Below are 25,053 nucleotides of genomic sequence, written 5' to 3' on the forward strand. Positions count from 1 at the left end.
AGAATACTGTGGGAGACCGTGTCAAAAGCTTTGCTAAAGTCAAGAAACAATACATCCACTGCTTTCCCTTCATCCACAGAACCAGTAATCTCATCATAAAAGGCGATTAGATTAGTCAGGCATGACCTTCCCTTGGTGAATCCATGCTGACTGTTCCTGATCACTTTCCTCTCATGTAAGTGCTTCAGGATTGATTCTTCGAGGACCTGCTCCATGATTTTTCCAGGGACTGAGGTGAGGCTGACTGGCCTGTAGTTCCCAGGATCAAGGCCATGCATAGCACATATACCTTTGAAGGCAGGTTATTCAGCACTCTACCCATCTTTCTGTGCTCAGGCAGAACTGGAGAGCTATACCAACACTCAGGGAGCAAGGGGATGTTTTGCCATCACATAAACTGCTCATTTAGGACTGTAACAGATTCTCTACTCACCACTAAGGCACCTCCTTGTGGCTGCGTCTGGGGAATAGCTCCGCCCGGCCTGATGCCCTCTTCTTGCTCTTGTTCACACTGAAGCCCCTCTCATGCTCCAGGAGTCACACTGCTTCCTCTCTGTGACTGGGAGCTTCCTCTTCACGGCTTGGCCCTCCAGCCAGATAGTTTTCCCCTTCCAGGCTAACAAAAAGTCTCATCTGACAATCGGTCTCACGCAGTCTTTCATTCTACTGCTCAGACTGTGCCACTTCCCCCTGGGCTGGTAGGAGAACCTGGGCCTGTTTGCTACTTCATGTTCCATGCCAGGGACTCTACAATCAGCAGCCAAGTTCTGTACTGTCCCAAACCTTGCTGCCATTTTCCTGAGCCTTTTCCTGCTCCACTTCTATCAGGCTTTCGCTCCACCACCCCTCTGGGTGAAGCCCTCCTTCAGGGCTACAGTCCCAGGACTCCTGCTCTCCCTGGGTTTCCTCCTTTCCCTCTCTAAGCCCAGAGAGAGACTACCGGTTTCCATACAGCATCTCTTCTCTGCCCTCTCTTCCTGCCCTTACACCAGCCCCATCTGCTCTTGCTCAACTGGGCTCCATCCTCAATTAGGATTACCTATCAAGCCTAACCCTCCCTCAGGTGTGGCTTATCAGGCTACTCAGCACCACCACCCTCCCCAGCTACATTAACCCTTTCCAGGCTAGTGCTGGGCAAACACCCCATCATAAGGGCCATACACTTCAGATAATCAGCAGAAACGCTCCGACTGACATCAACTGGAGCTGCACAGTGCATGAATCAAAAGCAATACACTTTTCGGTTCCCTCTCACACACAGGGCCTGATTCTCCATGCCATGCATGTTGTGGACTCATTGACACCTGTGCAAAGGGAGTTTACAGTGCATGTAAAAAACACTACTGCCGGTCCGAGCAAAGGAGCGTGATGCAACAGCATTTCACATCCACTTTGCACAGGTGTAAATGACTCCACAAGGTGCTAGGCTGTGGAAAATCACTTTTCACTCAGAGAAGAAGAAAGAAAAAATATCAGAAGGAAATCACGCCTTCGGCAGTCTTGGGCCGTGAGAAGTACAAAGTGCATCTGAACAGCTCCTGGTGCTATCGGGCCCACCTACACAGCCAGAAAGCTCCAAATCCAATAGACTTAGATAGCCGTCTACATTCTAGAACAGCAAACACTACACTATTCACAGGCATAATTTTTATTTGATTGACTGATTGACAGTTCCATCTTGTTTACTCGAGGCTAAATCCAAGTCCCAGTTTACGTGGTGATAAGAGTATGACAGCTCCCTGTGCCTGAACTGGCTGAGTGCCCGGCCAACAGATTCTGACATCTGTTCTGCTGATGGCAAGTGCAAGGTTGTTGGGGGGCGGATACCGGGGAGCTGATTCATGCCTGCCTGTGCAACTCTATACATATCTTCTCTCCTTTCTCCCCTCCTCACCACACTACAGCTGTGCCAACTACTCAGCACTGGAGCTATACTAACCTTATGGGGCCCCAATGAGGGAAAGAGATGGGAAGAAGCCTTCCGAGCCTCACTCAGCCAATATAAATTTACACCACGTAAGGACCTGATCCAGGAGCCCTATGTTATTCTGGAGGTTTTAATCCCTTTTAATTTCTATAGGGCTTTCCCATAAGAGGAAATCTTAAAACAAGACAAGGTTTTATTGGTCCTTCATGTAGCAAGCATTTCTTAATTGGATATCGATCAGCAATACCTGTCAACTTCATACCAGAAGGGCCTGATTCTCATGTACATTAAGACCCGTTACATCACTGTCGTAGCATAAAAGGGCCTTAAAGTGCATGTAACTATGTAGTAATTGCAGTATAACTGAGAATTTAGGTCTGGGTGTTTAATGTTTGCTAAAACTGGACAGTCAAAATCATATTCCCATTGGTCAGAGACTGTTAAGGATGTCTAGAATTACCTTCCATTAACCCAGGGTGCACCACTCATGGCTGCTATCTCACTCACTGCAGCTACTCTACCCCCTAGACAGCCGAACAACTTCATACAAACTATATGGCATAATGTTAGCAGACAGAACCAGATGCACAACTAATGCTGAATGCATGAACTCTAATGCATCTCCCTTTTCAGGTGCCAATCCTGAAAACTCTTCCATTAGCACTCCTTACTTGTGTAAATATTCTCACTGACTTCAGTGTAACGACTCTCATATGTAAGTACTACTCATGTGTGCAAAGGCTAACAGTATCAGATCTTAGATCAAGTCAGTTTTATGCATCCTGCCTTCGTTAGTTAATACAGCCTCAGAGGACAGGGATGCTTCACAGCCTCACTTAAGTCCACACAGCTAGGATTTTGATGGATGTGTGTTTCACTGCGGGCAGCCATACAAAGAGCACTCTGGCTGAATGTCTGACCAACTGTCAATTCCTGTGTAACTAATACAAACGGTAAACGTCTGGCAAAGTGTGATAGAGTTTGCAATGAAGCTCCTACAATGTGTCCTCTATTACCTGCCTGTTTTTCCCTTAGTCATTCTTTTCTAGGTGACAGAGGCAATACTGCTATGTTACATGTTACTGAGAGTCCCCAGTTCCAGCTTTTGCAGGAATGAGTAGAAGCTTTTGTTCCCCTTTTCATCTTTGAACGCAAATAGGAACAATCTTTGGAATATATTTAGACTCAAATTTGGGGTTTTTTTAAATGTTAACTGCTAGAAATGTTGCCAATCTGTTTTTAGCAGATGGTTTGTGATTTAATGACTCTGGGTGAGGCAGAAAAGCTTTAATCAATACAATGAAGAAAAATGTTGGGAAATTATATGCAATTTTACAAAAATCAAAAGCATTTCCTACGTATTGTCAAGCAGACAAAAACATATTGACACGTTGTTATTGCAAGGAGCCGGGGAATTGTTTGATGCATTAACTTTCCTTTTATGTCTTTTTCAGGCATCATGGTAACAAGCAAGATTTTTGCTCTTTCACGGGTTTAATGATTCTCGTCCTCAAACAGTAACTTCTTTAATTATGACAAGAGGGCCAGTGCTGGACGATAAGCACTTTACTATTAAGACCTGTACGACAAAAAGCTTTATATCCCTGATTAATTCTAAGAATCAAACACGGAAAATGTGACCTTCCCTGGTCTGGTATGTTTCTTACTTTCACGACAGCCATTCACCATGAATCAGGTTTCCACATGTTGCAGATGAAAGCAGGCAGGGACCACTCTAGCCTTCAGCTAGTTACTCAATCACTACAGATGGCACTAACAATTCTCCCAGCTGTCTGAAGACCTGATTCTATGACAGTCTAAGCAATTTGTTATCATCTGCATTCCCAGGCTATAAACTTCCTTTCTCGTTGCTACCATTGTGGGCTACCATATAAATATGCGCCAAAACTTTGAACCAGTCCCTGCTTAGATGTTGTTGTTAACAGCTCTTAATGCAGTTTGAAAACCAAAGTGTAGCCATTTGATTGCAATAGACAAACTAACATTGGATCTACATAAATGCAATCCGATAGCTCTCCTTTCGGCCTCCCACACCAGCCTGTGTGCGGCCAACATAAAAACCCTTTAGTGAAGAGAGTACACATGCACCCCCTGCATGGCCATTTCACACACCTTTCCCTGCCCACCCTCAGCACAGCCCTTAGGTGGCACTGGGAGGGGCTTGTGAGGAAGGGTGTGTATGTAAGGGCTTGTCTACACACACAAAAGTCACACCACTTTAACTATCCTGTGATAGTGAGAGAACTACAACCTTCCTAGTATGGATGCAGTTACAGTGGTACAGTATAAAGGTGCTTTTTGCCAGTACAGGGGGTCTCCGATATAGGTCTCCCTCTTATCCATTCTCTCTCATATCCATCACTCAACAATAGGGGAACGTGTTCTGATTCATGTCGGTCCACATATCCATCATTTGGAACTTACAGTACACTTACAGCAACTTATACTCCAGCCGCAGAGCAGGGTCGGGGGGCTTGCCTCGCTCTGCTTGCCCAGCCCTCCTGCCGGGAAACAGGGTTGAGACGCGGGGGGCCTCTGGCACCCGCTACCAAGACACCCCATAGAACTTCACAGACTACCTCCAAGGTTGGCACTTTGCATTTAACAGTTTCAAACTTCGTTCTAAAATTACCTAGCTTCCAGGCTATGAGAAAATAATATCTTTTTAAACACAAGCTTAAAAGCTCTCTGACTCATTCTATTACCTCTCCATTTACTGACCTCATAATGCTTTACTGCTGACATCATGTTATAAAGTCACAAATGACTTTAATGATATTGCCTGTTCCACAACCAAAAGGAGCTGGGAAGATGACAGGATGATAGCAGCTGGAGAGGCCAGAGTGGGAGACAGCTTTGGTGCGAATACACATATCTATTTAATAATTTCTGACTGTACACACATTGAATATTTATGATTTCATTAGAGGCTATACACGTTTCAGATTAGATAGTCTGTTTTGATATCCTTCCTGCTCTGTTCTTTAAAAGATGTGTATATTAAACTAGATCAACTGGGTTTGAGTCTTGCATGCTTGATAGATGTTATTCTAATTAATGCAAGTAAATATTTTGTCAAATCCATTAAAAATATAACGCAGCTTTTGAAAGCATCAGCAAAAGAAAGGCTTCCAGAATGAAAATCAGAGGCAGTTTATTGCCTCTTTTCATTCCTTAGTGGTGATAACAATAGTTTCATATTCATTAGAAGGATGTAAAATATTCATATAGCATATTATTTTCATGGAGCCTTCAGCTTCTTTCTATTTCCCCGCCACCCACTCCCTGCTTTCTTCCCCATAGTTGCTTTAGTAGTCACATTTTCAAATCAGAAATACCATATGAATTACAGTGTAATAATAGGTTTAGCTATCCATACCTCACATGAACAGCTGAAAATATGACTGTTAGCATAAGAAGAGGAAGAAATTGTTTTTTCCTCCGTGTGATCTTATGAAGCCCAGATAGTAAAATTAAAAGAATCCCTACAAAAAAAACAGGTAGAACAAAGGGAATTTGGCGGCTATACTGGGCTCTCATCTGTGAGACCTGTTAATTCTGAGTACAGATCATCCTGAAAAGGGTAGTTCTCGGAACCTGAATTTTACAGCCATGTCACTCCATAACATATGGTTACCGATTCACTGAGTCTGCGCTGCTGGAGGAGCTTATCTGACATAGTTTTTCATGCAGGGTGTGCCAAGCATTCTCTCAAAGCCTATGGCAAGTCATAACTCGGTGCAGGGATCAAAAGCTTCAAAGGAATGTGAATCCACCATGAAGCTGGGCTCAGGTAATGCACTGCTTTAGTCTGATGATTCATAAAGCAGGTCTCTAGCTGGAATCTGATTACAGTATAGTAGAATGGTACTGTAGCTCTGCTCTCAGAACAAAAACTACACTTACCTCCCAGGATGTCAAACTTACAATGATTGTTAATCTATCAATGATTAGGATGCTATAGAAAATAATTGCAAAGCCTGCCCATCTCGCTTCTCCTTTCTTTCCTTTTGTAATCACCAGCGACAGCTTTTGTAAGAGGAAAACCCAAGGGATGCAAAAAATGCATCCATGCAGAAAATGGTTTGGGGTTTGTTTGGGGTTGTTTTTTTTGGGGGGGGGGGGAGATGTACAGGAGTGTAATTGCACTGATGGTACAGATGCATTTAGGGTGAAATATAAACAAATGGCAAAAAAAAAAAAGCGAGGCACTTCCCCCACCCAATATCTTGTCCTACTTATTCCCAGTGGCTGCACCTCTAGAACCTAAAAGGTAAGACTTTTCTCACACGCTTGCGGAAGGTTTTCTTTCAAAGAGACAGGGCAGCATGGTCCAGTGGCGAGGACACTGGAGACACATAAATAACTGTGTCCGCTCAGGAAAGGGACCTGGGTGTCACTGTAGACAGCTCAGTGAAGACTTCTACTCATTGCACAGCACTAGTCAAAAAGCAAACAAGATGTGAGATTTGTACACTCCATGACAGCAGCGCCCTAACATGAGTCAGGAAAGGATTAATGGACTGCTGGGGCCCAATCAGCCCTGTCCCACGACTCCTGAAAACAGGTATCCAGCTTTGAGAAAGGAGAGCTCAGCTCAGCTGGTGCCTGATGGAGAGGAAAAGAAGATCTTCAGCCCTCACTACAGGCAAGAGGCCCTACAGGACAGCTCCCAGCCAGCAATCTGTGGCAGGACCTGGGGAGTGCTGTCAGGGACCAGAAGTAATAGGATTCAGAAAGGCCCCTGGGAGAGAGCAGAACTCCTGCTGGAATCGAGAGATTGCTCCAGAGTGGGGGCCTCACATAGGGGACCCAGTGGCAAGAGACTCAAAGAGACTATGACTGAGCCCAGGCTGATGGTTGGCCCTCTACACCTCCCCAAAGAAATGAAGAGCCTGCCGAGGATTCCACCCTGGAAGGGTGGAATAATTTACATTTCTTTGTATTTATTTTCAAATTTGGGTCCTCCAGAAGGGATAGAATTTTTATATGGCTTAATCAGCAGGCTAAGTCTCCTCAACCCAAAAGGCGTTGGAGGCTAGGTAGAATGGTAGACAACCAGGAGGGAAATAGCCAGCCATCATGCCATGCCATACCATAATCCTAGAATACTCAAGGAGCTGACTGAGGAGATATCTGTGCCATTAGCAATTATCTTCAAAAACTCATGGAAGCTGAGAGAGATTCCAGAGGACTGCAAGAGGACAAATACAGTGCCAATCTATAGAAAGGGGAATAAGGACAACCCAGGGATTACAGACCAGTCAGTTTAACTTGAGTACCCACAAACATAATGGAGCAAATAATCAAACAATCAATTTGAGAACACCTACAAGATAATAAGGTGATAAATAACCTCATGGATTTGTCAAAACAAATCGTGTCAAACAAACTTAATAGCCTCCTCTGACAGGGTAACAAGCCTGGTGGATGGGGGGAAGCGGCAGATGGGGGAAATACATCCTAAATGGAGCTACTATAAAGCGGGTGCATAACTGGTCGAAAACCATTCCCAGAGAGTAGTTATCAGTGGTTCATAGGCAAGCAGGAAGGGCATATTGAGTGGGGCCCCACAGGGATCGGTCCTGGATCCAGTTCTGTTCAATATTTTCATAAATGATTTAGGTAATGGCATAGAGAGTACACTTGGAATGTTTGCAGACAACACCAAGCTCGGAGGAATTGCAAGTTTTTGGAGGATAGGATTAAAATTCAAAATGATCTGGACAAACTGGAAAAATGGTCTGAAGTAAACAGGATCAAATTCAGTAAAGACAAATGCAAGGTACTCCAGTTAGGAAAGAACAAATCAGTTGCACACATACAAAATGGGAAATGACTGCCAAGGAAGAAGTACTGCAGAAAGGGATCCGAGGTCATAGTGGATTGCAAACTAAATATGAGTCAACAGTGTAACACTGTTTCAAATAAAAGCAAACATCATTCTGGGATGTATTAGCAGGAGTGCTGTAAGCAAGACAAGAAGTAAATTCTTCCACTCTACTGCGAACTGATAAGGCCTCAACTGGAGTATTGTGTCCAATTCTGGACACCACATTTCAGGAAAGATGTGGACAAATTGGAGAAAGTCCAGAGGAGACCAACAAAAAATTATTAAAGGTCTAGAAAACATGACCTATACAAAAAGTTTAAAAAATTGGGTTTGTTTAGTCAGGAGAAGAGAAGCCTGAGGGGGGAACATGATAACAGTTTTCAAGTACAATAAAAGGTTGTTACAAGGAGGAGGGAGAAAAATTGTACTCATTGACCCATAGGACAAGAAGCAATGGGCTTAAATTGCAGCAAGGGCAGACAAGGTTGGACATTTAAAAAAAACTTCTTAACTGTCAGGGTAGTTTAGCACTGGAACAAATTGCCCAGGGAGGTTGTAGAATCTCCATCAAAGGAGGTTGTTAGACAAACACATGTCAGGAATACACTAGTTATTATGTAGTCCTGCCTTGAATGCAGGGGACTGGACTAGATGACCTCTCAAGGTCAATGATTCTATATGGGGAAGCACAAGAAGGCATGAGACCACAGATGCATAAAGAATGGAATAGAGAATTGTCATAAATATAAAGGGAAGGGTAAACCCCTTTAAAATCCCTCCTGGCCAGAGGAAATCTCCTCTCACCTGTAAAGGGTTAAGAAGCTAAAGGTAACCTCGCTGGCACCTGACCAAAATGACCAATGAGGAGACAAGATACTTTCAAAAGCTGGGAGGAGGGAGAGAAACAAAGGGTCTGTGTGTCTGTCTATATTCTGTCTTTGCCGGGGATAGATCAGGAATGGAGTCTTAGAACTTTTAGTAAGTAATCTAGCTAGGTACATGTTAGATTATGATTTCTTTAAATGGCTGAGAAAAGAATTGTGCTGAATAGAATAACTATTTCTGTCTGTGTATCTTTTTTGTAACTTAAGGTTTTGCCTAGAGGGGTTCTCTATGTTTTGAATCTAATTACCCTGTAAGGTATCTACCATCCTGATTTTACAGGGGGGATTTCTTATTTCTAATTACTTCTATTTTTATTAAAAGTCTTCTTGTAAGAAAACTGAATGCTTTTTCATTGTTCTCAGATCCAAGGGTTTGGGTCTGTGGTCACCTATGCAAATTGGTGAGGCTTTTTATCCAACATTTCCCAGGAAAGGGGGGGTGCAAGTGTTGGGAGGATTGTTCATTGTTCTTAGGATCCAAGGGTCTGGGTCTGTAGTCACCTAGGCAAATTGGTGAGGCTTTTTACCAAACCTTGTCCAGAAAGTGGGGTGCAAGGTTTTGGGAAGTATTCTGGGGGGAAATACGTGTCCAAACAGCTCTTCCCCAGTAACCAGTATTTGTTTGGTGGTGGTAGCGGCCAATCCAAGGACAAAGGGTGGAATATTTTGTACCTTGGGGAAGTTTTGACCCAAGCTGGTAAACATAAGCTTAGGAGGTTTTTCATGCAGGTCCCCACATCTGTACCCTAGAGTTCAGAGTGGGGGGGGGAACCTTGACAAGAATAATATGGAAAATATTATACTAACCACTGAGATAATGTTCATCAGCATGATTGGCATTTTCTTGAATTCTCCCATCTGTTGTCTCTGGTCTCCTAATTAGATTGTAAGCCTCTGGGAGCAGGATCTGTCTTTTTGTTCTGTGTTTGTACAGCACAATAGGGTCCTGGTCTACAACTAGAGCTCCTATGTGCTAAAGAAATACGAGTTATAATCAAATATAATTGAATGATTCGGTCTCATCTAAACTAGTGTTCAGTTCTGGTCACCCCATGCCAGAAAGTATATTGCAGAATTAGAGGGGATCAGAGAAGGGCTAAAAGGATGAGCCTAGAAAAGCTCATATATGAAGAGATTGAAGAGACTGGTATGGTTTATTTTAGAAAAGAGATTAATAAGAGGGGACAAGACAAAAGTATATAAAATAATGAACGGTCTAGAAAAGGTAGATTGGATGCTTCTGTTCTCCCTGCTTCATAACAAAGGGACAGTGAATAAAATTAAAAGGTGGCAAATTCAAAATGAAAGGAGGTCATTTTTCACACAATGCAAAATTAGACAGTGAACCTCAATGCCACAGGATGTCACTGAGACCAAAAATGTTAGTAAGATTTAAAAAGGAATCAGACATTTAAATGGCTAGCAAGCATATCTAGAGTTATTAATGATTAACATTTTGAAGGGATAATAAACCTCATGCTCCAGGGTTTAAGCCAGTCTCCAAGTACTAAAGATCAGGATGAGACCTAATGTGGGGGGCAGATTATCCCACATCTACCTACTGTAGAGTTCTTACACCCTCCTCTGCAGCATCTTGGATGAAAAGCTTGAAAGGAACATGAATCCACCATAGAACTAGGTCCAGGTTATTCACTGCATTCTATCCACTACTATACTGCAATTCATTGGTGCTGGCCACTGTCAGAGACAGTATACTGGACTAGGTGGACCTCAGCTCTGATCCAGTTTGACAAGTCCTATATCCCTTAGCTCTGCCACTGACCTCTATGACTGTTTCCCCTCCAGCCCTCTGTCTCTTGTTTTCGTTTTGACGGTAAGTCCTTCAGGACAGGGCCTGTCTCTTGTTATGTATTTATACAATGCCTACAAAAATGGGGGCCTGATCTCATTTGGGGCCCACAGCTGCCACTCTTAATAAAATAACAAACAACAAAAACAAAGCTGCAGTAGAGAAAGGGGAAGAGCCACTGTTTTGGGAAGACACAATTTTATTTGGGTTTAAAAGAGATGCTCCCAAATGGCAAAGTGGAGCTCCCATCTCCCTATCAAAACTAGTGTAAGTTTTTCCCTATTTCACTCATCTTCAAACTTTAACCAGAGGTGGTGCTGGAGAACTGCAAACGGCCACAATCAGCTTCTAGCTTGGCCTCAGAAAACCCAAAACATGACAAAAAAAAGCATCTCAGCTCACTAATTGTAACAGAATGCCAGGTCAGGAGAGGAAATCTACTAGGAAAATGAAAATGAGATGTTATTACACTACGAATGCCAAGCAGAGCACAGACAAAATGGCAAACTCCTCCTTGGACCAGTCAGACGAGTATACCACTGATCTCAGTACAAACCACTACGTGCTTTATCTAAAGAGCTGAAAGGAGGCTGGATGAGGATTTCAATACAAGTAGGTGAAGGAGAGATGAACTTTAAGCTAGGTAATTTGAGAGGCAAATGAAGGAGATAGTGACTAGGGTTAGTGTGTTACAGGATGCAGAAATACACACATAAAACTTCCAGAAAGTCAGTCTTCACTTTAATGGTACTTTAGATAGGTCAAGACATCAGTGTAGAGATCAGTTGGAGATTTTAAAAAGCAAATTAAAGAATTAGGTCTGATGTACGAGTTCAGTGAAATAGTTCACCTATTAACAACATCTCCAGGGCGTCTATTCCAGAACTGAAGCAAAATCCCAAGCTCTAGCTATACATAACGCAGGCGTAAATTACTTTTATGCAACCATTCCTCAATCTCTGGACTCGTTTTAAGGCACAATTTAACACAGCCTCAAGGCTACCCTAAATTGCACCAGCTACTAATAGCAGCTCCCTGGCTAAGCCCTCTTTCTCTCAACCACAGCCACTGCCCCAAAGGCTGGTAAAAGACACTCCACTGGCCCAATGTCAACCATGACGGGAGAATATTTGGGGAGCCAATTAAGTTGTCTTTGTGACTGCCACATCAGGGTAAGGATCTGGCTCATGATTTTTTATTTATCACCATGTTTTCTTTAGGTATCCTCTCACTGGCATTCATAAGAACAGCCATATTGACTCAGACCAATGGTTCATCTAGCCCAGTATCCTGTCTTCCAACAGTGACCAACGCCATATGCTTCAGAGGGAACAACAAAAACCGGGCATTTATCAAGCAATCCCTCCCATCAGCTAGTCCCAACTTCTGACAGCAAGAGGTTTAGGCCCACCCAGAGCTTGAGATTGCACCCCTGACCATCTTGGCTAAAAGCCATTGATGGACCTAGCCTCCATGAATGTACCCAATTCTTATCTGAATCCTGTTATAGTTTGGGCCTTCTCAACACCCCTGACAATGAGTTCCACAGGCTGATTATGCATTGTATGAAAAAGTACTTCCTTATGTTTGTTTTAAACCGGATGCCTATTAATTTCATTGGGTGACCCCTGGTTCTTTGTTACATGCAGGGGTAAACAACGCTTTCTTATTCACTTCTCCACAACATTCACAATTTTATAGACCTCTATTATATCCTCCCTTAGTCATCACTTTTCTAAGGTGAACAGTCCCAGTCTTTTTAATCTCTCCTCGTATGGAAGCTGCTACATACCCTTAATCATTTTTGTTGCCTCTCTCTGTACTTTTTCCAATTCTAATACATCTTTTTTGAGATGGGGCAACCAGAACTGCATGCAGTATTCAAGGGGTAGGAGTACCATGAATTTATGTAATGGGATGATGATATTTTCTGTCTTATTATCTACCCCTTTCCTAATATTGTTATCTTTTTTGACTGCCGCTGCACATTGAGCGGATGTTTTCAAAGAACTAACCCCAATGACTCCAAGATCTCTTTCTTGAGTGGTAACAGCTAATTAAGACCCCATCATTTTGTATGTATAGTTGGCATTATGGTTTTCTAATGTGCATTGCTTTGCACTTATCAACACTGAATTTCATCTCCCATTTTGTTTTCCAATCACCCAGTTTTGTGAGATCTCCTTGTAACTCTTTGCAGTCTGCTTTGGACTTAAATATCTTGAGTTATTTTGTATCGTCTGCAAACTTTGCCATCTCATTGTTTACCCTCTCTCTCATTTATGAATATGTTGAGCAGCACTGGTCCCAGGTCTTTGGGGCAGTGGTTCTCAACCAGGGTACCTGTACCCTGGGAGTACATAGAGGTCTTCCAGGGGTACATAAATTCATCTACATATTTGCCTAGTTTTACAAAAGACCATATAAAAAGCACCAGCGAAGTCAGTACAAACTAAAATTTGATTTGTTTATATTGCGCTATATACTATACACTGAAATGCAAGTACAATATTCATATTCCAATAGATTTATTTTAGAATTATATGATAAACATTGGAAAGTAGGTAATTTTGCAGTAACAGCATGCTGTGACACTTTTGTCTTTTTATGTCTGATTTTGTGATCAAGTAGTTTTTGAGTGAGTGCAACTTGGACTATGCAAGACAAATCAAACTCCTGAAAGGGGTACAGTAGTCTGCCTCAGGGGACTCTGCTATTTACCTCTCAGGCAATGCTCGATTATCCTACCATGATGCAGTTTATGTAACTTTTCTTAGTATAATCTTGATGACAGACCCTTCTGCTGAGCAAGTGTCCACAGCAGAAAACGTACCCCTCCTCTTAGCAGTCACAGCAGAGAGGCTAAGGGTGCAAAGGGTAGGCCACAAAGTTATCCTCTCAGCCCTAAAGGGGATCCCTCCAACATGGGAAAGCTTGCCCTGCTCCTGTCCATGCTGGACTACACCTGCAGATACACAATGGCCTTCAGTCTCTATACTTCTGGTGTAGCAAAATGCGTTGTGCTGTAGGAATAAGTGCTTGTAGGTTCAAATCCTGTCATCTATTGCAGAGGAGGTGAATATTCTTAACTTCCGTGAATGCTAAACTCATGTAAAAAGAGAGAATAAACTCCTTCAGCCCTGGCTAACTATGACACCGAATGTTCCTTTGGGGTGTTCTCACTCCCCCAACACTACTACTGCAAAAATAAATGTCATCATCATCAAGCTTAGCCTGCAGGAACCCTCTTCTCTACGGTAGATTACCTGCTCTGTAGAGTTTGCAATAATGCTGCGATGTTGGTTTAGGAATGACTGAATGCGTACTGAGTATATTGTTTTAATACTCCTTTTTATCTGTGTTATAGTGACATAAAATTACTCCACTAACTCTGGAATTGGAACGATGGCCCCATAGTTAGGGCAAAAGCCTGGGACTTGTGGCATCTGGGTTCAATTCCCTACACTGCCACAGACTGACTGTGTGGCCTCAGGCCAAAGACTGAGGGCAAAATTTTCAAAATTGACCAAGGTACTTTAGGCACCTAAATACCTCTGAAATTTGGCCCAAAGATGCAAACACACATCTAGTGAGATTTACAAATCTGAATTAGACACTTACCTACCATGGACTTTCAATGGGAGTGGTGTCTAACCTCCCTAGGTGCTTCGTAAATCCCACTGAAGGTATGTTGGTCGACACAGCAAGTGGCAGTGAGTCTCAGAGCTCAGGCAGGCAGCCTCAGGCTACGGAGCTAAAAATAGCTGTGTTAATGTTACAGCTCTGAAGCCCACCCCATCCCTAGGCTTCAGAGCCCTAGGTCCAGCCCGAGCTGTAAAAGCTACATAGCTATTTTTAAGCATAGTAGCGCAAGCCCTGTGAGCCTGAGTCTGTTGAGTGGGGTTCTGAGACCTGCTGCCATGGGCTGTGTATTCATACCATGAGAGTATCTAGCTACATCTTTAGGCACCTAAATACCTTTGTGAATCTAGCCCTTAGAAGCCAAGTCTGAGTGATGAGTCAATGGGATTTAAGAGCCTAATTACCTAAATCATTCTGAAAATTTTACCCTTAGTCTCTCTGTGCCTCAGCTACCCACTCCCCAGGGTGTTGTAAACATAAATATATTAAGCAGCGTGAGATACCTCAGTGTTGGAGGCTTGCCTGTCACATCTGTTTTTCTGCCTGTTATGTCATCCCACCTTTTTTGTTTTCAGATTACTGAAGAAATGGCATTTTCTCATTTCTGTCCTGTGCATATGTCAGGGATGCTCATAAGTATTCTAGTCTCTCTGTAATGATACTTTGCACTTCCATGGCACCTGTTATTCAAGTATTTCAGATGATTTCCTAAGGGAGGGGTATGCATGTTGTTTCCTATTTCACAAACAGAGAAACTGAGGCACAGAGACGTTCAGAAACTTGGCCAAGACAAATACAGTGAGACAGAGGCAGAGTCAAGAATAGAACCCCAGTTCTCCCGGCTCATTATCTTCCACCCTAACCATAGGACCACACACAAGTGAAGTTTCTTTCTGCTGTTTCCAAATAACTCAAACTACTGTTCATACATCAAGATAACCAGTCATTACTACCCAGGCTGAGTGTACGTTGAGAGCTTGTGAACACTACTGTCAGGCTGCCTTTGGTTTTTGATTGGAGGAATTTTCAAGAGTGAATCAGGTTTCTCTTTGCAGAGTGATGTAACACTTTAGAGAATAGCAGTAATCACGCCACCATCCTCTGCTTCCCTAACTAAAAAAAAAAAAAAAAAAAAATTCCTGAAGTTGTCCAGTACTCAGCTCCAACCGGGTGCTACAACATAAATATCACCAGGAAAAAAAGGAGTAGTATTCTGAGATGGTAGAAGTTTTCCAGCCTCATTACAAAGTGTGCCTTCCAAAGCACTCACCCTAAGGAGTTAAGTAAGTTTTTTTAAAATTAACTCTAATTTTAGTTTTTTCTAATCTGGTTCATGAATAGTGATAGGTTAGTTTGATTGAGAGAATCCTAATCTGATTTCAAATTTCTTGTTTAACTACTATCACAAACTTTCTGGACCATTCTTGGACTCCAGTCTAAACATACAGCAGGCATCATCCAACCATCATGTGCTTACTGTGCACACACACACACATTTTGGAAAAAAGCTCGGGCAAAAACAAAATGCAGTCTGGTTTCTCCCAAACACTTGATGCATCCAGGAAGACCATTAAATACTCCTTTTAAAGACTATTATTGATTTCATTTTGTAACGGAACATATTTAATAATCTTTATTACAAGCAACTGAAAAGCAGTTAACAAAATATTTAATAATGCTGTTGTGTTTAACCATGTTTTCCTCCAGAGTAGTACACTTATGTTTATTACCATCATAAGTTCTTTTTATGTTTATTTTGGTGTCTTTCCAACATCATCACTTGCTGTCATACCCATTCAAAAACCATGCACTTTCTATCACACTCCAATAATCTGTGCAATACAAACCAGTGAAATCTCAGGATTTGAACATGTGGCCTGTAAGGCAAAAGAATGAGACAAATACTGCAACTCACCCTAACAGCTATAAATAAAGTTACTGAAGGAAAAACTCACAGCAAAATTCTTTGTCTATTTCATTTCCCCATCAACAAACAGCAGTGGCCTTTCCAGCTACTAAAAGGATGCTCTATACAAATCACATCTTTCCACACAACTAGCTAAAGTAGTTTTTACCATCAAAACTTTTAGAAAATTCACTAATTTAAACTAGAAAAAAGAATTCCTGCTCTACTAGCATTGTCATTTCCATTACAAATTCCTTACAAGTGAATTGGCCTACTTCAAATAATCAGAGAACCAGATTCTGTCAAAAGCAAATCTATCGAGTAATAATAATACAAAAGGAAATGCCCTATCTGCAGTCAGAAGATTGGATCCAAGATAGTTACTTTAATAAAGCTAAACCGGAAATGTCCAGTTTGGGTCATTGTGTTCCAGCCACTGCAAAATAAATCCATGGCAGAAGAATCAGCTGGAGGGAATTTTCTTATTCTTAACTCTTCTGCTTATTGTCCCTTGAATATATTGGGCTTACAGTGATGTTGGTGAGCACAGAGATAGTGAGCTGCACTCCTCTAGCTCAAGCCACTTGAATAGGTTTTTGGTTTCTTTTTATACCACCCACTTTTTCGCTGCAAAGCATGGGAAGATATGACAGTTGAACTCACAAATCTCCACTGATATGCACTACCCTAGCATGAGCCAGGCAGTCATAGCCTAAGGGGGAAAAAATAAATGAGAAAACTAATGGGACTTATCCTGCAAAGCCTTAACACACCAGAGTAGCTCTTCCTCACACAATTAGTCCCTTTGACTTCAATAAGCTACTTTGCTTGAATAAAGACTACATATGTAGCAGGGCTTTTGTAACGGAACATGTACTTGTCCCAGATTTATCCTTGATTGGACTTTCAGTGGAATAAATTACATTATAAATTTAGTGATAAATACAGTTAGTTGCTTTTGTGCTTGAGGAAATGAACTAAGAGGGATTTGGTGATGGTGCTGAGAATTATTTCAGATCCTGTGGTCCTGGTTTTATGGAATGGTATAGAGGTTTCCATTCAGCTAAAATGTATTGCAAAGAATACTTAGCTGCACCAGAGTTTAGGTACAGCACACTTCCCAAAGAAGAAGCTGACTCACATCTTCTATTTAAAATAAAAAAATTAAAAAGGGAGGGGGGGAGGGAAAGGTAGACATGGAGAATGGAGTAATTCATTCCAGAAAGCAGGTCAGAAATCACCATACCCACTTTGTCCTCAACATATTGCCGGCAAAGTTACGTCTACAACAGTGACTGCTGCTTCATAACATGGCATCTCCAGAAGAGATGGGGAAGCTGGAAACAATGTCAGATGCAGCAGCATGCAAGCACTGGAGATTGAACTCCTAGTATCATGTAGGCCATTGAGTAATTACCGGCTGGTAAATAGATTTTAAACCAGAATCATATTCCACAGATGCCACTGTCCACTTTCTTTGTTAACTGTCACTGCACATTCGTGCATTATTTAAATTTGCATATATGTGTCGTGTAGGCAGAGCAACCAGAAGTGAGTTGATTTCATACACCCCTACATTCCAGGATCTCTTCATTTGACACAGAAATGCAGCCACCTCTGGGACAGAAGTTGGGAAGCTTTCAACAGCACAAAATGCCACTGCATAAACAGGTCAGGGCAGAAAGCAAAAAAACGCAAGAGAGTTTTGGGTGAGATCCGTGTGGCTGTAGAATAGTTTTCCAAAGGAAATATTAGTCTCTCCATCACTTAAGACGTTTAAAAGTAGGCTGGAGAAAACACTAAATTGCTTGCTTATTATTGTTGGTTCTGTTTGTCTGGTCATCGCAGCCCGTCTGATATTTATATTGTAACAATAGATCAGATCAGCTCAGAAGATTTTCTTAGTTTGCATGCAACTTAGGCGAGTTCTTTTTTAGTGCCAGAGTAAATGGATGAGGCATTATTAAGATGAGCGATGTGCTGTGAAGTACTCTGGTGCTGCGTTTAATAAAAATGAGATTTTTTTTTTTTTGGTTAGTAGTATGTTTCTTGTAGACTTGGGAGAATGAACCGTCTTCATGAAAATTGAGACATTTGATTTCAATTGCAAACTCCAGACTGGAACCACTAACATTACAATACTCATTAACCTTAACCCTTTAAAGTATATTGTCCAGTAATAAAGCTCAAGGCATTAAAAAAAAAAAAACAACCCCCCCCACACATTTGCCACATTCATTTCTTCACCATAAAAAAAAGATTGATTATGCATAAAACTATCCATCTGGTCGCTTCCTCATTTTCACATACACGCAAATCTTCTCAAAAAACAATATACTATTTTGTTTGCAAACTGTAAAGGAAGTGGAAATTACACTTCTTATTGTGGATAGCCTAGTGTGCAATATAGGCCTTCTACTACAGAAATAATGGCAATAATAATACTTAGCACTTTACATTTTTCAAAATGCTACACAATCACTAACTACTTAATCCTTATGACCTACTGCTGTAGATAAAGTAGGTGAGTACATCCCATTTTACAGAGACAACAGAAAGGTGAAGTGACTTGCCCAAGGACAGTCAACAAGCCAGTGGCAGAACTGGGAATACAGCCCAGGGGTTCATGGCCTGCAGCCTCAAGCTCAAATCCCTACATCATGCTGCCTCTCACCAAAGTGCCATTTCTGTCTCTCCAGAGAAGCCACACATGACCAATCCTCCATCAGGCTGCCCGCTATGGAAACAGGAGCAAAAAGGCTTTGCACATCACAGGCACAGAAATGGCAGCATGCATCTGTACAACTTTCCAAGTAGAAGCAGGTCGGCCGTGAGCTTGCTGTGTACTCCAAATTTGCATCATTGCATACAGGGCAAAAACGTGCATGTGGTGTGGGCAGAGCGGATATAACTCAGGGTAAACATCCTTATGCTACCTCCTAGAGCCCAAACAAAAAAGTGCATAACCACCATTTTGATGACAAGCAGTTACTCCTGAACACTTGCTGGAGAACTGTAGGTACACAGCTGTGTTGGCTGATGGTGAACAAGTCCACAACATCGTAGGTGAATACCTGTGTCTTCCGCATTTGACCCATTCATTCAATTTTTGACCAGTGCAGGATCTCGCCCAGTATTTACCTTCTCACACTATTCAATCTAACTCCCCCCACCCCCATCTCTCTCTCATTGAAACAAAAACGTCTCCAGACTAATGATTTGCTTATTACGCTACCTTTATTTCAAAGACATATTATTTTTCTTTGAAAGCACCCACCCTCTTGTTTCCAATATACTTGGTAAAATATTACAATGCTGCAATTTATATTCCCAAGGAATTCCCAGGCTCCATCTAATTAAATCATTCAATCAGGAAACAAATTAAAATAAAATATCAGGGCAACTCCCTTGTGGAAAATATATTATCGGTTTCCTGGCAACTGGAGACGACCCTAAAGAATGGGATTCTTTTGCCCCTGCTAATTTCATGTCTTGTCAACATTTGTCAAAACAGCTGAGGCACTCAGAGCTTCCATAAGAATATTCTCCAATAGACAAAAGTAGTGAAAAGGGCTCAATGGCAAACTACAGATAATTTTAAGAACTCAGTCCACAGACATTATGGAGGATGATCTATCCTATATAAAGAAATAAATTCCAAATTTATCATTTGTTGATGCTGATCAAAAGGCTGATCCAAAGCCCAATGAAGTCAATGGGAAAAAATTGTAACCCCAACTGCCACAGAGCTGAAGATACAAAATAAATCTTCTTTTGCTCAGTAGCAGCCACCTTTGTGAACCTAATCACTATGGTTTGGACTTGAACTCCCACTTAGGGATAGTGATGTTCTAGTGATTTGCTAAGTGAACAACTGGTTTAATTAAGAAGAGTAATACAAACCTCTATAAATTTGATTTTAGCTTTTTTTTAATAAATGTTAGTATTTGTCAAACCGTAGACCTGATTACTTTTAAAAGGAAGCAGATTTCCGTTTTCTTAAAATAGTGTTTAAGGAAATGAAAAACCAAAAATGCTTGTGAAAGAAAGTAACATCATTAGATCATATACAATTCCTCTCATACTCTCCCTTTAAAAAGATCATTTTATTGTACCTTTCACTATTATAGACAAAAAACAAGTTACCAAGCTAGCAAGCAGATACAGATTTAAAATACTAATGTTTCCTTACAAATACTTTGAAGAAAAACTACCTCTACAGATAATCAGGCATTTAGGCTAGTAGGCTAACTTTCATAGGTGCTTTTTGAAAAACCCTGCCTTAGTATTGAAAGCTCCGGTAGCGCACTCCATTGCCACTCAGACAAGAATATATTTCTCCTCAAACCGGAGGACTGCATGAAAGTCAGAGCTGGCAGGAACTGACCTCACTCATCCTTCTCAGAGGAAATTGTGTTTTACTATATTATCCAGGTTCCAGACAATGCTGCTGAGAAAAGAAGGCACGTGCAAACTGAATAGTTTTAAAAAAAAATACTGTTCTCTTCCAAAATGTTCTAGCACATGTACACCCAGAAGTCAGCACGAAATAGCAGGGCTTTAAAGTATCCCGGTCGAACTCGAGTTCATAACGTGTCGAGGGATTCTCAGGCACCCATGTGGTTAATCATCTTTCCTAACTCTTATGATGTTTGTTTACTTTTCCAGCATACAAAACCTGCAGGTCAAAACTACTTGGAAGCAAAGTGGATTTGTGCACCGGTGGGGGAAAAAGCAGCAGAGCTCATTTGCCAGGTGATTTGCTCTGTGCATGTGTAGCCAGGCAAGCCTAAGGAGGCTAATGTTGGGACCTGAAGCCTCAGTGCTGCCGCTACAGAAATGCAAGAGGGCTCCCCTCCAGTACCTTGCAAGAGATCTTATTTACCATCCCCGCCGGATATATAAACAGATACACAAATCATAAAGGTGGGGGGGCACAGCTGTTTGTTCCCACACGGATGAGGAGAATAACGAGGGAGCCGTTACTTACAGATCGCACACAAACAGAAAGTAACGCAAGATCCCAAGCAGTGCCTGGTAATCTACCCATGACCCCATGTCATCCCCCGCCCCAGCCCGGAGATCGAACCAAAGAGACAGGAAGGAGAGAACGTCCCCGCAAGCCTCCCAGCGGGCTCCCGCAGCCGCCGCCCGGGGAACCGGCGAGCCCAGACGCACGCGCAGCCCCCGGCAACCTTCCCCTCGGAGCAGCCCCGCGGGGGAAAGACTGACAACAAATCCATGCTAAGGGTTGAGCACAGACTGCAAGAGCCTCCTCGCCCCTTCCCGGCCGAGACCGCCCTGCGTCCCTGCAGACACACCCGGAGCGGAGATCGGGTTTATTACTGCAACACACACACCCAGCCTACCCCGTTGGGAGATGTCGCCGCTGGCTCAGCAGATGCTAAAGGGGCCGCAAAGCTCGCCCCATCCCGACACCCATTCATCCTCCTGCCCGCTGCTCGGCTCATTCCCGCTTTGCCTCGGCGAGAGCGCCAGGCTAAGGAAGCCATGGCAGGAGCCTTTCCCCCAGGCTCAAGGGCAGCCGGCAACAATTTGTTAGCAGCTGGATCAGCAGCTCTCCGAGCGGAGGGGGCCGGCTTCGCCAACAAACCGGCCCCCAGGAGCCCTTGGCTCACCCAGACTCGTCAGCCCAGCCAGGAATCATCCCCCGGGTCGGGGGTCTCCACTCAGCAAGCTTCGTAGCCGGCGGCCGGGGCTGCAAAGCGCTGCAACCAGCAAGCCCTAATCCCAGCCACGCCGCCGCCTGCTCCAGCTAGCCCTCTGCGCTCCCCGGCACTCACCAGGCAGCCGAGAGGAGGCTGCTGGCAACTTCTGCCTGCACAAGAGTCTGAACAAAGCCTCTGATTCTTCTGGGCTGCTGCAGGCTTCTCTCCCCCCGATGGCAGCCGGAATCTGCCACACGCACAACACATCCATGCAATAGGAGGGGATGGGGAAAGCTGCAAGGGAAGGACCCGGAGAGGAGCGGGGTGGGAGTGAGGGAAAGCAAGAGGGGAGGAAGGTGGTACCTTGTATGTGCTGCTTGATGACATTTTCCAAGTGATCCAGCCTTTCTATAATCCTTAAAGTGTCCCCTTTGTCTTCCTCTAACTTTTTCTCTGAGATCGGCTCTTGCACTTTCACATAGACACTGGCAATGTAGTTGGTGACCCAGCCCACGTAGAGCAGGCAGATGATGTTAGTCATTCCACTCAAGATCACACAAGTGGACACTAAAGTTTTGGTTTTCCTGTTGCAAACCATCCTGAGATCCCTCCATATAGCTTCAAAAATCCTGTGATCCAGAGAAACAAAATTAAAGTGCGATGGAAAAAAAAAATCCTTCCCTTCCCCTTAGCCCAAAACGGAGACCACTCAAGTCAGTAAATTTCCATGCAGGAACTTTGCTAGTCCACAGAATAAAAATCTCTCTTGCCTACCTAGAAGGGGGAGCGGGTTGGGGGAGCTGCTTATTTAGAGATCCTGGATTTTAATACATTAAAATAGCTGAAAGTTTGCAACAGCAGCAAGTCATCAGTAGTGTCAGTTACCCGGCTGGCTGTTCTGTTTAGCAATCGGTCGTTCCCATGGGCATGAAGGAGACCAGTAGTCAAGTGCCCAAGTGTTGCAAACTTTGTTCTCCCCAACGCTGCTTCCCATTGCAATCAGCCACAGCTCCAGAATCAGATCTTGCAAAAAGCTTGCAGGAGAGGCGGGCTTGCAAAGCCTCAGATTGACAGATCTTTCCTCCAGTAAAGAACCGGCTATGGAGGACCATTTGTTAATATCACCCTATCACCAACTGAGACCTAGCAGGGGCGGAGTTATACCAGGGGCCCACCTGCTTCTCTTACACACACACAGTCATATACAGGGGTGTCTCAAGGGGCACCCACGGTGCTACAGACTTTTGGGCGAGAAAGAGGCAATTTCTCCTTCACACTGCCTCCCTGTTTGTTAGTCTAGAGACGAGTGCAGGGCTTGTTAGTAGTTTTTTCCTCCCTGACATAAGATGAGCACACTAAGTCCCAGCTTGCAACTTAGCAGAACTTTCTGATTTTTCTCAGGAGTGAGCTGCATTTTTTTCTGCTCATGTCCCGAGGCCAATAAGCTGTCTGAGATAAAAAACAAGCCTGGGATTCCTCTGTACCCTCAACATATCTGCCCATCTAGGGGGAACTCGTTGATTTGTTTTCTGGGCTGAAGCCAGAGAAATTCCTTTTGTGCCTGTAAACTATTGGTTCCCTAGATCCAGATAGTCAATTTTCCACCCTGAGAATATACTTCCCCTTTTTCTCTTCTGGGTTTTTTTTTTTTTTTTTTTTTTTTTGAGAGTTGTGTTATCATTTGCTAACTACTGGCGTAGATGCTGCAACTGGATTCATGCCAGCAGACCCCTGCATCCATGTAGAGCACCACTGAAAGAAATGGGACTGCATGCAGGCATAAGGATTTCAGGATTAGGACCTATATACAAATCTCACTGTTTAGCTCAGTCCACAATGTCAAGTTCTTTGTGTGGCTTCCCTTCTTTCTTCCCCATCTCAAACCACAAATGGATCAGAAATACATAACAGGCCAAATTCACCGAGCATAATTCCATTGGTTTCAATGGGAGTTACATCAGGAATGAATTTGCCCCATTAGTGTTAAATAAGGACATTTGTACTAAAAAGAGCTGCCTTTTGCTGGGTCATTTTCTTTGATACTCAAGTGAAAAATTAAAGCTTAGTATGACTCAGGTTCGGAATAGCGAGGCAGTTTTTAAGGTGCTAAAAAGATTTCAATACCATTAAGGTTGTCAACCAACAAAAGCAAGAGGTTACAGATGTTCTGTATCATACTGTAATCTCAAGTATGCAGTAGGTAGTATACATAAAATAAATCTGTTGTTGTGCTTTTTATTCATACACCACACATCTGAGAATAGGGTTATCCTGTTTGCACTTGAAATTGCAGAAAGCACTGTAGGTAACAGCAGTCACTACTCAAACCCATGTGAGTGAGCTTTGAACCCTGAAAGATCTGGCTTCGGTCAGTGTGTGTTCCAATTCTGCAACACAGTTAAATGTGGATAGTTTTATCTTAACTGCTTTTTTTTTTAAGCTATGAGAATTTTACGGTGCTTATAAAAGTGGGAGGGAGGCAACAGCTACCTCAACCAAACGTAAGTATCTCTTCTTCTATTAGTAGGTATGCCTCATGCTCAGTAGGGCTCAGTAGCAGCTAAGCATACTTATCAGAGACAACAAAGTAACAGTGTGAATAGGTGTTGTGCTAAATTCTGCCAATCCAGCTCAATACTGAAAAGAAAAAGGAGTACTTGTGACACCTTAGAGACTAACAAATTTGAGCATAAGCTTTCGTGAGCTACAGCTCACTTCTGAATGCATCCGATGAAGTGAGCTGTAGCTCACGAAAGCTTATGCTCAAATAAATTTGTTAGTCTCTAAGGTGCCACAAGTACTCCTTTTCTTTTTGCGAATACAGACTAACACGGCTGCTACTCTGCATACTGAAAAGAATTACCCTGGTTGATTCCAAGTTTCTCAAGCAAAGCCTGCCTGCCATTTGGGGTAAAACTATAAAAATTTGCTTCTGTGGTGTTGTGAGGTAAATGAAAATCCATCAGTCACTAGAAATGTGACCACCAAACTCATTGGGAAATAAAATAGGATTTGAATCCAGGTATCTAGAGGTGAAAACTATAGTGTATAAAATCTTCTGGTTAAGAAAGAAATCTCATCACAGTAATTCATGAAAGTTTGCAAAACAGACCAACCTATCTAGTCAATACACATTTTCAACCTTTATAAAATGCAGATCATTAACCCAAAAGATTGTTGTGGCTTCTATCATGTAAATCTACTGCATTATGTGGTCCATGATATAGATTCTGCCTACATCAGCATTTTTCTTCAGATTGCCCACTATTTCAGCTACAGGTATAGTAACAATTCTGAGAGCACCAGTGCAGATAGGCCACTGAAGTTTTAACCGCCATGTCATCTAGACTTTCTCTGACCT

General features: G+C 42.6%; 1 protein-coding gene across 3 annotated transcripts in view; it reads right to left on the reverse strand.

Moving 5' to 3' along the window:
• Positions 1 to 22,738, reverse strand: part of GALNT18 (polypeptide N-acetylgalactosaminyltransferase 18) — a 386,803-nt gene extending 364,065 nt beyond the window's left edge. For all 3 annotated transcript variants that reach the window (XM_074955061.1, XM_074955060.1, XM_074955062.1), the window contains exon 1: positions 22,056 to 22,738. In XM_074955061.1, coding sequence (XP_074811162.1) covers positions 22,056 to 22,290 — 235 coding nt within the window. In that variant the 5' untranslated portion in view covers positions 22,291 to 22,738. The remainder of the gene's footprint in view (positions 1 to 22,055) is intronic.
• Between the last annotated feature and the right edge of the window lie 2,315 nt (positions 22,739 to 25,053).

This window comes from Natator depressus, chromosome 6, assembly GCF_965152275.1.
Source record: "Natator depressus isolate rNatDep1 chromosome 6, rNatDep2.hap1, whole genome shotgun sequence".
NCBI classification, from domain to species: Eukaryota; Metazoa; Chordata; order Testudines; family Cheloniidae; genus Natator; species Natator depressus.